Source organism: Myotis daubentonii, chromosome 4 (assembly GCF_963259705.1).
Source record: "Myotis daubentonii chromosome 4, mMyoDau2.1, whole genome shotgun sequence".
Classification (NCBI taxonomy): Eukaryota; Metazoa; Chordata; class Mammalia; order Chiroptera; family Vespertilionidae; genus Myotis; species Myotis daubentonii.
In genome coordinates, this window is record NC_081843.1 from 60,867,697 (window position 1) to 60,882,596 (window position 14,900).

At 38.7% G+C, this 14,900-nt stretch overlaps 1 protein-coding gene across 6 annotated transcripts in view; it reads right to left on the reverse strand.

Annotated features, from left to right (window-relative positions):
- Window positions 1-5,549: 5,549 nt before the first annotated feature.
- The window catches only part of LNPEP (leucyl and cystinyl aminopeptidase), a 96,049-nt gene continuing 86,698 nt past the window's right edge, over window positions 5,550-14,900 (reverse strand). For 2 of the 6 annotated variants that reach the window (XM_059694035.1, XM_059694034.1), the window contains exons 17-18: window positions 14,747-14,828; window positions 5,550-14,113 (exon numbers count right to left, since the gene is read on the reverse strand). In XM_059694035.1, coding sequence (XP_059550018.1) covers window positions 13,982-14,113; window positions 14,747-14,828 — 214 coding nt within the window. In that variant the 3' untranslated portion in view covers window positions 5,550-13,981. The remainder of the gene's footprint in view (window positions 14,114-14,746; window positions 14,829-14,900) is intronic. The other 4 variants (XR_009452617.1, XR_009452616.1, XR_009452614.1 and 1 more) reach the window with 4 other exon arrangements.

Below are 14,900 nucleotides of genomic sequence, written 5' to 3' on the forward strand. Positions count from 1 at the left end.
CAGAGACAGAGAAGCATCGATCAGACCACCAAACCTCAAAGGGCAGGTAGGGGAGGGTGGGGGTAAGGTGAAGAGATCAACAAAAGTACTTGTATGCATGCATATAAGCCTAACCAATGGACACAGACACCAGGGGTTGAGGGCACGAGTTGGGGGGTAGGGGGCAATGGGGGGGGATAAGGACACATATGTAATACCTTAATTAATAAAGAAAAATAAAATAAAATAAATAAATAAAATAAAAAGAGTTTCAAATGGGTCTGTGACCTAAGAGATGTTCATCTCTGCTGATCTAGATATTACCTTTATTCAGGGACTCTCTTAGAGTCGTTGTTTCTTCCATTTTTATCACTCAATAAATTTTCCATTTTTGAGAGAATCATGAGTGATGATTTACACATAGCTTTTGAATTACTCTCTTGATATTTTTTAAAGTAAAGTGGTTAAGACACACAAAAAAGCATACGTTTGTACCAAGAAACTCAGCCTGAAAGATGGTGACTCTAATCTCCAGCTGGCTGCTTCTGAAACTGTTTTATTTTTCTTGCTGCCAGGCAACTCTATTTGCATTTGTAATAACTTGTCTGAAGCTAAGAGCTCCTTCCTCAGAGGTAAAAATTGTGGGATTTGTAGCCGCTAGTTTCTTAGCAAGTGATCAGATCCAATTTTCTAACGGCAGTCACTCGCCCATTATTTTGCAGTTACTGTAGCAAATGACCACAAACTTCAGTGGTTTAAACACATACAATTTATCTTACAGTTCTATGGTCCAGAAGTCTGAGATGGGTTTCGCCAGTTATTCACAGCCTGGGCAAGGCTTCACCCCTCTCTGTAGGCTCCATAAAGTTCACTTCCTTCATTTTTGCAGCCTTTAGGGGGACCCACATTCATTGGCTGGTGGCCCCCCTCCTTTATTTCCAAAACCAGCAAAAACAAGTGGAGTCCTGCTCACCTGGCATCACTTTGATCTCCTCTTCTGTCTCCTTCCTCTTTTAAGGACCCTTTCGATGCTATTGGGCCCAGCTATAAAACCCAAAATAATCTCCTAATTTTAAGATCAACTAATCAACAACCTTAATGCTATCTGCAAACTTCCAGCACAGTGTTGCATACAAATAGTGAGCATAGACATATTTGTCTTGTTCCTGGTCTTAGGAGGAAATCTTCCAATATTCACCACTAGGGGTGATGATATTAGCTATGGGTTTCTCATGCATGTCCTTTAGCAGATTGAGGACGTTCTCTTCCATTCCTTCTTTGTTGTGTGTTTTATCATAAAAGTGTATTGTTTTTTTATCAGATACTTTCCTGCATCTGCTATGATCATGTTGCTTTTATTTTGTATTCCACGATGTATCCTTGATATGATGTGTTACATTAACTGATTTTTTAAATATTAAACCAACCTTGCATTCCTGGTATAAATTCCACTTGGTCATGATGGATAAGCATTTATATATGTTGTTGGATTGAGTTTGCTAGTCTCTAGTTGAAGATTTTTGCACCAACATTTATAAGATATTGGTTTGTAGTTTCCATTTCTTGTGATGTCTTCTGCCTCTACTATTTTCTAGGTACAGAAATTATTTCCTATCAGTAGTAGGCAAGGGGATAAAAGTGATATACATGTAGCTGAGGAACTGGGCAGCTCCATACATTTGAGATGTTAGAAGCTTTGATCCACCTGCTTCTCTCCACTTCATCTTCAGCCACTGGCTGGCCTGCATGAGGCAAGGGAGAGGCTCCACTGCTCCAGATGTTTCTCACTCTCCCACGAGGGTCTTCCCAAGCAGACCATTAGTGTGCATGGAGCATCAATAAGCTGAGTATTCTAAATCATGAAGCACCTGTCTCAAAATAGCATCACCTTGAACCAACACTTGTGAAGACTGGAGCTGCAAATATCACAGAGAGGTTTGCCAGACTGCCTTTTCCCACAGAAGTCCAGTGCCCAATACTATCAAATACTCACCCCTCTTACTAAATTTGTCTGGTCTGAATGCCCCTTTGATCTTTTTCTGACAACCATCTGCAGAGCTTGCCTGGTAAGGAGTGAAAGGACATTTTCCTGGAGCAGCTGCCGGCTGAGAAGGCTGAGCTGCAGTTCTCTTCTGTGCACTTGGGGTAATGTCTCTTGAGACCACATTTCCTGGTGAACCAACAGTCATGACGTCAGCCTCAGTCTGGGGTGAACAGGCTTGTGGGCTCATTCAGGAAGGTAAACATGCAACACGCATGAGGACTAGCATTCATCCTGCCTACCCCACACGGACCCTGCTCACTGATCCTACAGGAGATTCTTGCCTGCAGGGACTTGGCACTACTTTTCCTCTCCTGGGATGAGAGGGCCTCCAACCAAGCCCATGTACTGCCTCCTTCTGGCTGCCCTGGGAAAGTACCACCTTCCAGAGTTCCTGCTCCAGCAAGTCTTCCTCAGGGACAACTAAACTTCCTTGGTGGTCATTGAAGATTTCGAGGCTGCCTAAATCGACAACTTTACAGGAAGTAAATTAACATCTTGCTTCTTATCATTCGCTTAGAAAGTAATACCTGTGTGGTTACTCGGTGAGGATCAAAGCCTTCTATTCCCAATCAGTGACACAAGCATTAAATGTGGGCACTTAAGCAGCATCTGTTGCAAGGCCCCCATTCCTCACATTGCACTGCACATCCAAATGAGCCAACAAAGAACTGTGGCTGGGGAATGAATGCCCAACCCCAGCCCACTCAAGGCAGTTGCTATCATGAAGTGGCTGCAGCACTACCAGCCTCGTAGCTTACAACCTCCCACTGTGACACCCTTTACTTCTGTTCCTCATAAACCAAATGCCCCCAATGATCTACCACCCACCACGCAGGCAGTGTTTATAAAACCCAGGTGGCATTCTCCCAGCTGCAGCCAGCTGCTCACATTACAGTCAAACTTCATGGACCCACCTAGCACAGGGCCTGGGGAATAATAGAGGATTGCAAATATTTATTGAATGAATGACCCATGAAAAACATCTTAAAAGTATGGCCTAGCTTCCTTCTCCTACTGGTTCAATTTATGGCTGTTTTTCTCTCACCCAAAGCCAGGATGTGCTCAGATGCTATAAGCCAATTTTCATATTAGGTTAGAAAAACATAGTCAGGAGGAAATTGGTTATCAACCTAAAGAGGCACATAGTTTCCTTTTATGAAAACAATGTGTTTCTTTGAAATGAACAGTTGATAAGCTGCCTGGAGTGAGGGGTGAGACTCCAAGGAAGATGTCCACATAGCAAAAGGCCACAGATTGGTCCTAAACCATGGGGCCAGCTGCTAACTACAGGCCATTGGTCTCACTGAGTTCCTGGTGCACCTGGCCATGTGCATCTGGATGTAGGAGACATTTCAAGTTCAGGGGAATATCTAGGAGCAAGAATGAGCAGTCAGCAAGGCGTGTGCGTGCACACTTTGGATAAAATAGGTAGGTGAACAGATCCCCCAGAAATGGTGAGATAAAAGAAAAGGCTCTGGAGAAGGGGAATATTAAGTGAAGATGAAGCTTGTTGTAGCATGTGAGAGTAACTTCCCTCTCGCACTCCCCTCTCTGAGTTTCAATGACTTTTCTGTTGAAAAGCAGGAAAGGACAGCAGTCTGCACCCATGGTCTAGGACAGCGATTTTCAATCAGTGTGCCTCAGCTCACCGCTGTGCCACAAGAATTTTAAAAACATGCCATCCATACCTGCCTATTTAATCAGGGGCACTGACCTCTTTTCCCTCAGATTGTCAAATAAAAAAATAAAACAATAGCCAACACAACAATAGCCCATCTGGTGTTAATAGTTTCTCCCTATTTTTTGTCAGATCGGCAAAAAGTATGCTTTTTGGTGTGCCGCAGAATTTTAGTAATCAGTTTATGTGTGCCATGAAATGAGAAGGTTGAAATCTCTGGTCTAGATTCTATGGCCTACCTGAGGACAGAGGGCCCATCTCAGGCTGACTTCAACCACTTTAGAAAAATGGTTCATTTCACCTTCTACCTGTAGTTGTTGGATATTTATGTTCCTTCCATCCAGTTCTTCACCCATTACAGCACATTACTCACCAATAACCCACCTCCCTCTTTCCTGAAGTCCCCTTTGGGGTGAGAGAAGTCTGTCTAAATCTCCCTGACATGAGTTATCTTCCATCTGAGACAGGCACTTCAACACAACCTACTCAGTCTACTAGTGAGCATACAGGAAAGACCACTCTTTTGGGATTACAATATCTAGATGATTCACACCATCAAGTTTAAAAGTTAAATGTTGGGACAGTTTAATTTAGCTTTACAGTCCACATTAAAATAATGAAACACTTTCAATAGTGCATTCTAATCCTCGTGTCTCCAAGGAAACGTCTCCTGCAGGTAACTGCACATCATTAGGCTCAAAGGTAATACACACAAATTGTTTCTACTACAAACACATACACAAACTTAACATGTGACATTATGGAGGTCTGAGGTAAGGCACAACCTCTGGTGCCCTTGCTTTCTCTGTAAAATGAGGGAGTTGGACTAGGTCATTTGCAGGGTTCCTTCTAGCACTCACAGAGAGCCTACATTTGGCCAATTTCTCAGTGTCATAGGTCTAGGCAAGGTCATAAGTCTAGCTAGAAGTGAGACTTGGACATGTGTGATTCTTTTGCATATTTCAGGCAAATAATTGGAAAGGAAAGGAGTATTTACCAAGCACCTGTGAAGTACCAGGTCTTTCTCATAGACCTAATTCCTCATGTTTTTACTGCAAGGTGTATAGTATTACCCCCTGCTGCAGATTAGTCAGGTCCAGGGCTTTTCCCTGATGACAACCAATATCCTTTTACGTTCAACTTAAGATAGTGAGTGTTCCCTGGTTTCACTGGCTTAAGAAGTTATGTCTTAGATTTATTTAGGAACTTACAATAATTATTACTGCATCAATTGGCTACTCAAGTGACATGAGTATTTCCAAGAATCACATCAGCTACAGAGTAAATAATTGCCCTAGATGGAGTTCATCTGTTACTGAGCCCCTGCTCCATGCATCCACTGAATGTTTTAATCCCCACTCCCCACCCCAGGGGACATCTGGCTATGTCTGGAGACATTTTTAGTTGTCACACTGGGGGCTGCGGGTTGCTATTTGCATTAGAGGCCAGGGATGCTGCTAATCATCACACAAGGCACAGGAGCCCAAAATGTCACAGTGTGAGAAACCTTGAGTCAACGTGCGGTAAGGATACTGGGGTACTGGAAAGGTAGAAAACAAGTTATGAAAGACAATAAAATATGGTCGTTGTCCTGGTAGAGCTCATAATCTGAGACAATACCTCCTTTATATACAGGGGTGGGCAAAAGTAGGTTAAATTATCAGGCATCATTACCTAAAAGATAAATCATAATTGAGGATACGAAATAACAATAAGAAGACAAATAAGACAAATAAGTAATACAATAATAAATAATACAAGAATAAACTATTTTTCACATACTCACAATTGTGAACCTACGTTTGCCCACCCCTGTAAGTTTTTTTCATCCAAATAGTCCACACAATATTTATATTTAAATACTTTTATTTTCATTTCACACAAAAAGCAACAGTGTTTGCAGTACACATGCCTTTCAGTCAGTGCTGGTCATATGCAAAACAAGTTATCAGAAGTATAAAGAAAAATAAGCTTTTTCCCTTTACAAGTAATACAACACAATTTGCATATATAATGTTTTTTATATATATATATACACACACACACATAATATTTTCAAAAACTTCCACAAAAGACAGATTATGATATAAATTTAGAATTCCACCCACAAGCTCAGATTCTAGGAATTGGAGATCTCCATAGGTGGTTTAATACAAAAATGTAATACCTTTACAAGTTTCCAAGTAATTACTTTTCAAAGTGTTTGAAAGAGACTATTCTTTACAGCGACATGGAACACTTGGCTTGAGTCAAGACAGCTGTAAGACTAAGTTTTGTCTTAATGTGAGTTTTGTTGATTAATGCAAATGCTCCAATTATTTTGGAATTCTTATTTTACACACACGCACGCACACACTGGTGTATTATTGTACTAATGGTTTATATAGTTCAACTTCTGGAGCATTTCAGTCAGCTAAGCCATGACCTTTACTTTCTTTGAAGTTTTTTTAAATTAAAAGCTGTTCAGAAATATCACTAACTACCATGACTAACTCTAAAAAGGTGCCCCTTCTTCTTTATTTATGATCAAAGTTAAATGTGTAATGAATAAGCTCTTATTTTTTTTCTACAACAGCAGGTATAAGTAACAGCAAAGTGTAGGCTAATTTTCAACACTAGAGCCTGAGAGTTTGATGTGATAAATAAAATCTCTGAAATTTTCTAGGAGTCCTAATACTCAATGTTTCTAAAAATGTAATAGCAATATGGCAACTCTTCAGCATTATATTCATTATAAATTGCACAATAAACCAATGATGCTGAGAAGCGTGAAGGGAGGAAGCAAGGGAGGAAGAAAGGGAGGAAGAGAGGGACAGAGGGTGGATTTTACACATGTGTTTTCTTTGATACAGACAAATGTGGAGTCATATTTACTTTGTGGTGGATGAAGAGTCGATGTGATATATGCTTGAGAATGGTGAAAGCAAACATACAGGTCTGAATGTATGAAATATATGCAAAAGCATACAGCTAATGAGGCAACACTGGCTTACATTTTTCAGTGCACTTGAAGAGAACATCTAATGGTATATAGGCACTGAAGAAAAAAGGAAGGAAGAACAGGAATGATCCAGCTAGTGGAGAACTGAGGAGGAAGGTGTCGCCACACAGAAGAGCTCTGGGTAGGAAAGGACCAACTTGCCCTTCCACATACATGTGGGTGCTGAAAGATAGAAGGGCTTGTCCCACAAATTATTTTTAGGTTAGTTTTTGGGCCGATTTTTTCATTCACCAGAACCATGGCAATAACTCAAAAGTTTCATTCCAAAAACCAAAATAATTTTTACTGGGTACACAAGAAAATGCTATTGATGGACTGCAACAGACTTCTGTAGATGAATAGGATTCCAGACTTAAAAGAAGCTACTCTCAAGGCACTTTTATTGGCTGACCAGTCACTGAAAGATTAACCAGCAATAAACTTTAAACATACTTTCACTTAGTACTGTCCTCTTGCCTTTCTGGGATTTGCAATGTTCAGGTCCCTTCCCACCATTTCATTCAGTTTGAATGAAAGTAGGAAAAGCGGAAACTGATTAGCCATGTCCAAGTGTCTTCTCCCGTCTTATTGGCTACATGCCCATTGCCATTAGTGACATCACCACAATGCAATGCCTTCAAGTCAGAGGCAGGGACTTGGTGAAACTTTATTTTTGTTAGGTATACTCAGAGCTCTTCAAGGGACTAAGTAGTAAAGGAAAATTATTAGGAAAAAAGCAAATTCTGTATATCTGTGTATATTTACATCTTTAAAGGCATACATGCTGGAAAATAAAACAAACTAACCACAAAACAAAATTATACTAGCTACAGCTAACTGAGGAAATCTGTGGGAAAGGAGGAAATAATGTGTCCATTTATGAAACTCAATTTTCATTAGGCCCCTACATAGCCATGCAAAGGACTAAATACAAATGAAATAACAAAGAAATAAAAACATATTTACATGTATTAAAAATATTCCCCTGCTGAAAATATAAATCTCTCCAAAAGAAACAAATCAGTAAACAACACACAACTATTCTAGTCACTATTGCCTACACAGGCAATAAGGGGTCGGGGAGGGGAGATCTGTCATACACTGATCCTCAGTTTTCATTTGTACCTATACGTTCATGCAAAGGACTAGGTACAAAATCAGTAATATGTACATATATATATTAATGTTCATACCCCACCCTTTCCCCCAACCCTACCCACCCAAATAATCCCTCCCCTTAAAAACCAAACCCAAATTATAAAACTATTGCCTGTGCCGGCAGTGAGGGAAGGGGAGTAGAGGAGATTTATCATAGGTTTGGACCTCCATGTTTCATTATGTACCTAAAGTCCCAGGAAAGGACTGAGTACTAAATGAAATAATACACAAATGTAGCAAATACTTATATACATTAAAAATGCACACACACACACACACACACACACACCACCCCCCTATCCCTCCAAAAAAGCATCCAAACATCTATTCTTCTACCATTGCCCACCAGGCAATGATGGAAGAGGTATAGGGAAAATATTTCATAGAATCAACCTAAACTTTCATTAAGTACCTTAACAGTCATGCAAAGAACTCGATTCAAAATGAAGTGAACAAAGAGGCAAAACATTTATATGCAATTAAAAATTTACATATCTTGCCCAAGAAGCCAGTTCCCTGTTAAAATCTCAAACAATAAGCAAAAAAACAAACAAAAACAAAACCCAAACCCTACAGTATTCTCATGAACACAGGCTGTAGGGTAAGGGAGAAAAGATTTACTACACCTCTGGATCTGGGCCTCTGCATTACATTTGATATCTACAAGCCCAAACAGAAAACTGGGTTTGGGGAGAAAGAACAAAAAACCCAGCAAACATTTACACACACACACACACACACACACACACACACACACACACACACACAGCCAACCCAGAAATCCCCTATAACCCTGCGGGGGGGAAAAAGCAAACCCCCAAACCTCTGAACTATACCACTAGTCATTGCCTCGACAGGCAATAAGGGAAGGGGAGAAGAGGAGATTTTTTTTCATAGAATGAACCTTAATTTTCACCATGTACCTAAGTTGTTCTTGGAAAAGTCTAGGTACAAAATGAAATAACAAAAAAGAGCAAAAACATTTATATACATTTTTAAAAGTACATATTACCACCATCCCAGGGGAAGGAGTGGTAGAGTAAAAAAATAATCTAGGCTACTCTAAAACTATTGCCCACAGAGGCAATAAGGAAAGGGGAAAAGAGGAGATTTTCATACATCCGGACCTCCATGTCTCATTCGGTACCTACACGTCCAAGTAAGGGACGGGGTACAGAATGCACTAACACAACACAGTAACAAACACTATATATACAGTTGTTAAAAGGATATATCCAGCCCTTAGTCCCTTCCCACCCCCCAAAACTTCAAAAAAACACAAACTACTTTAAAACTGTTGCCTACAGAGATAAAAAGGGAAAGGGAGAATAGGAGATTGCTATACATCCAGAACTCCATGGTTCATTAGGAACCTACATGTCCAAGTGAAGGATTGGTGCCCAATGAAAACGATAATAAGAAAGTACAAAGCATTTATCCCAATAACCACAAAAGAACCCTGAAACTAACCAAGTACTAATGGCCATTGCCCACTCGGGCAATATGAAAAGGGGAGAAGAGGGACTCATACATCTGGATCGCCATGGGTTATTAGGTACTTTCCAGTCTGGGCAACCAATGAAATAATACAACACAGTAGTAAAAACAGGTATATACAGTAAGTACACATTCCTGCCCATCTTTCCCTGCCCCCCCCCCCAACCCACTCCAACAACTACACTACTAGCCATTGCCCACATAGGCAATAAGGGAAGGGGACCAGAGGAGACTGTCATACATCCGACCTCCACATGTCATTGGGTACTTAAATGTCCTATGAGAAGGACATTGTACGAAATGAATTAATAGTACAAAGTGGTAGCAAATTTATTTATATACAGTAAGTACATACCCCATTCTCTCCTACACCACAATACAAAGCAAACTACTCTATCAGTTACTGTCCAAAGAGGCAATAAGGAAAAAAAATCTGTCATTCTCTGAACCTGTTTCATTAAGTATATAATGCATCCATGCAAAAGAACATTTATAAAATGAAAAATAAATAAGTAGCATAGCATTTATGTACACCTGAAAGAATGATATACATCTCCCCCTACACCCAAGCCTAGATCAAAACAACAGCAACCACTACTCTATTAGCTATTGTCCATGCAGGCAACAAGGAAAGGGGCAAACGGGACATCTGTCCGACTTCTGGATCTCCACGCTTCATTATCCATGAGAAGGATGAACGAAATACAAAATGAAACAACACCCACAAAATAGCAGCAAAAACATTTTGTACACGTTTTTAAAAGAACATACTCTGCTCACCTCTCAATATCACCACCTCCTTCCAAAAAAGGGAATAAAAATCTACTCTAGAGCTGTTGCCCACACAGACACTATGGGAAGGCAGAAGAGATTTTCATGGACAATATTTCACTTTTCATCAGGACAAAATATACAAAATGAAAGGATATAAAAACACATCAAAACCACCTATGTACATATTTAAAGTATATACCCCCAAAAAGCCACTGAAAGAAATCAGTCAACACTACTCTACTAGCGATTGCCCACACCGGCAATAAGGGAAAGGGAGAAGAGGAGATTTATCATACTTCTGGACCTCCACTTTTCATTTGGTACTTACTTGCCAATACAGAGAATGAAGCACACAATACAAGAATGCAAAAAGCAGCAAAATTATATACATTATTTTAAAAAATAAAAATGGGGCTGAAGGGAAGCTCTTTAAAAAGAGAGTTAATTCCAATAAAAACACTAAAAACAAAGGCAAAGGGGAGAAGAAGAGCTAACTCATACCTAGGAAATTCAGGTCTTATTCTGCAAACTTAGCCCAGGAACTGCTATGCTTGGTGATGATACATCTCCTGAGATGCATAGGCCTTCCCTGCAGCCCCATGAAATGCAAAGGCATTATGGGAATGGTCAGCAATCTGACTGCAGATTATGGTTCCAGGTGCTTTAGTCTGAGTAGAATGTTTTTAAAACCCAACTTGGCAACAGGCTATCAGTAATCCAACAAACTCAGGACTTAATTTTCATTTCTTACTGTACAATACTCAGAAAGCATTCTATTCTGTACCCAGTAAGACTGATGCAGCTCAACATCCTCTACGTACCCAGGGCTCTTCTGCCAGCTCTTTTGTTCCTACAATGGACAAGTACAATAAAATGAAAACATGAATGGCAAAGAATATTAGAGTCAAGTGGAACCTGTGATAGCAAGACAGTTTATGAACACTGAAACAATGGCAGAGAACACTTAAATTCACTTAAAGAGATTTATGTAAATCAGTAAGATGAAAGCAGGTGCAGGCTTATGGTAGAGGCTGACACTCCTTGCAGTTTAATACTTCCAATCACTTGATATTAACAGAACAAACTGGACTCCTTGGATTTTTACTTTCATAACCTAAGTTTTGTGTTCCCACAACTCCAGATTTTCCATTCTATGTTTCCTAAGGATCAAGATGTGTCTTTGACATTACATTCAAGCAGACTGTCTCTCTGCAATGAATATAATACTTGTCAAACAATTGTATCATGGACCTATGTGCTTATATAAAAAAGCATACTGTGGCTAACTGCTGTGCTTCAGTCTACTTGACTTCTCAGAAATTCAGTGGCCAAGATAAAGTTTTGGGGGAAAAACTTCAAAAGCTACAATTATACTTACTATACTACATGTTTTACCTATTACTTAACCTTATGTTCCTGATTTAGGTTAATTTTTAGATGTCTCATATAGATTGATTAGCATAACAATGAAAATTATGGAATTCTGTGGGAAAACTTGAGGTAAGACCTACTAAAACTGCAAATAGTCTGAGGTGAGGCTCACAAACACAACTATAAATAGTAGGGATCCAGTTTCATGGGAATGAACGGCTTTTGAGTACAAAGATAGCAATGGTGTATGAGTTACCTCTTTCTTAGCTGAAGTTTTGATAAGGTTTTACTTATAATAATAACACACACCCCCATACCACACACACACTCTCACAGGAAAAAATGATATAATTCAGGACAAGATCTGCCATATGCAGTTAACACATGATACAGGAGCCATGTGAAGATGGGCAGATAAAAGTGAAGCATCTTAACTGAATTTGAGAAGTAGCAAAATTTAAACTCTGTATCAAAGTGGAATTTAGTAATATAACATGGTAAAAAAACAACCCAGCAACAACAAAAAACCTCAAAAGTTTAATATTTTTCCCCACTCTAAAAATATAAAAACTCACTAACTTTCACTATCAACTAAATTATCATTCATTTACTGAAGCACAAGAGGGATAAAAACCTACAATTACCCCAGTTTCAATAAGACATCTTTAGATGATGCTGTGATTCTCAGGATATAATGTTTTCTATTCTAAAACAGACAGATAAATATTTAGAAAAGACTAAATTGGGTGAAAACATACTAGGAGTAAAGAAAGCTATATTTCAGCTTGCCAGCCTTTTAAATTTTGTTATATAAAAATATTTTCATAAAATAAAATATAGTTTTATACACAATCCCACGTTTTCACTTTACACTTGCTGAATAAAAAAAGGTGACCTTTCCCATTGTCTGGTTCTGTGGAGTGTTTTTAAGTGCTTGAAAATGGGCAATTATCATCTTTTTACAAATATGTTTTTAAACACAATATAAAGTACAAGAATTATTTGGAAGAAAGCTTTTCTCCTAAGAATCAAAGAAACACCATAATCTAAATATAAGTCTGCAGAACTCACAAAATTCAAGTACAGTATTTCTCCTTTAGAAGGAGTAAAAATGCCATACAGTTTTGGATTTCTCCTTCCTTCCTTCCTTTCTTTTCCTTCCTTCCTTCCTTCCTTCCTTCCTTCCTTCCTTCCTTCCTTCCTTCCTCCCTTCCTTCCTTTTCTCTCTCTCTCTCTCTCTCTCTCTCTCTCTCTCTCTCTCTCTCTCTCTCGACATTCCCTTTAATTTGCTAGTTTGGCCATGGTAAAATAAAACTATGATTTTTCAACTAAAGAAAAGTACTGTATTTGATAGTGGGAAAAAATTCAAAGCCCACCATATTCCATATGAATCAAGTTACTCCTTTCTCACATTCTCTCATTCCTTTAAGGTACTATGGTGAACTTCAAATAAAAATGTTCAATTTCTCCAAGGCCCTACTTTAAAATGTTTCTAATGTGCTACTCTATCATATAAAATGAAAAACCCACCCATGGGTATGATTCAGAGAGAAAGTGTCTAAAATCTATCATGCCAAAAGATCTATAAAAACAACCTATATTTTTAGTAACAGTGATAAAGTAATGATAAAAGATACCAGTATAACAAAATGTTTGCCATAACTGTGAAAATACTTATTTATATAAGGTATATCTAGGGCAGGGAATGGTAGAGGTGTACAGATATGGAGAATATTGAAACTTATGAATAAAATAATTATAATTAAAGCTATCTTAGTTTGAAACATTTTCCTAAAAGATGAAAAAGAAAATGTTAAACATTGGGAGAATATAATCTTTTGGCCTTGTTATTTAGCTTTTTAATATAACAAAAATTTAAAAATTCTGTAGCACCTAGCTATTCTGCAGAAAAAAAATATAATAGTTATAGTAGATCTTATTTAAAAATTTTCCAGGAAATAAAGGATTAATCAAAACCCCAAATCAAAGTAGATCTGCACACCTGAGATGAGCTCTCTACAGCTGCATGCTTCATCGACTTCACTGATTGCCATACTTTTTGAAGTGTTACCACATTCAACAACTCTATCAACAAGAAGCAACAAATGGCTCACAAACCAGCAGCCTGCAACGATGGCTGGCGGCTCCCATGGTAGGTCTTTCCTTGTTTCACTGGGCCAGTACTTTACCGATAATGAGAAATAGAACAGAATTCCAAGCCATTTTATTCCCCATTTGGGTATTTTCAAAGTATACACATTACTTGTTGTTTTTGTAGATGGTTGGCATATGAGTGAATGTAATTTTGTAATAAATAGCTACGTACTGCCCAAAGATGTTTCAGAAAGACCGATGGACCCTGAGCGAACTACAACTCCTAAGAGTGCAAACAACTCAGCAGCGATCCTTGGCTTCACCTTGGCTTTTGCAAAAGTTAACAAACAGAGCCCAAGTTAACAAGCTCTCTGACGGGTGACAAAATGAGGTGCAGTTGTGCATGCTACAGCCACCACGTCAGAGTTTTAAGGTTCTTCTCCATCCACTGGATATTCAACTGAATGACTTCCAAAGCCTCCTGGACACAACGAAGCTGAAAGGTTGCCTCTGATTGATTTTCAAAGAATGCCTGGACCTGTAAGTTGCACACAGAAATATTTCAAAAGAAGAAAATAACAGTTAATCTCAGGTAACTCTGAATATCCTTTTCAAATAAACTTTCACTTAGTTCTGGCTTAAAAGTGTTGATGTCTTAAAAGTAGAGATAAAAAGTATTTTAATATACAGGGTAGTTATATCAAGTTACTAATCAAGTATGGTTAAACTGAGGTAATTTTAAAAACACATTTTCCTTACTCCCATAAGGATGAGTTTTTCAAATATAAAATAAAATGGCCAAGTAATAGTAAGTGAGATAAAGTCTAAAGTTAGGCTTGGTGCCCAACTTTTACCCTTGAAGTTGCATTCTTCACAACAATCTCATTACCACTTAGAAACTTGGCATATACTCGTCTTAATTACAAAATTATTTGTGTCAAGGAGACAAGGGGATATTGTTGAGAATGGAATCAGAGTTTTTCCTCACCGGAATTGTTTCTCATTGCTGTATATCCACCCTTTAGACGCAATCCCAATGCAGAATCATTAGCATTGATGAAGGCAGAGGAGGGACAGGAATTGGCATGAAAAGCCACCATCTGACTTAAACTGAGCAGCCTGAGAGGAAAGGTATACCCCATCTCCATTAGCAGCATTTTATACAACTAACCTCCGACAAATGTGCCTTCGTTGAAAACAGGTGAGTTGATCCAGCAACAATACTTTGTATGGTATAGGAACCCAGATGGAACCTGCAGAAACACAAATACAAGAGCAAAAAGAGCAAAAAGTGAGGCAACTGTTGGTAAGCTAAGTTCCCGAGT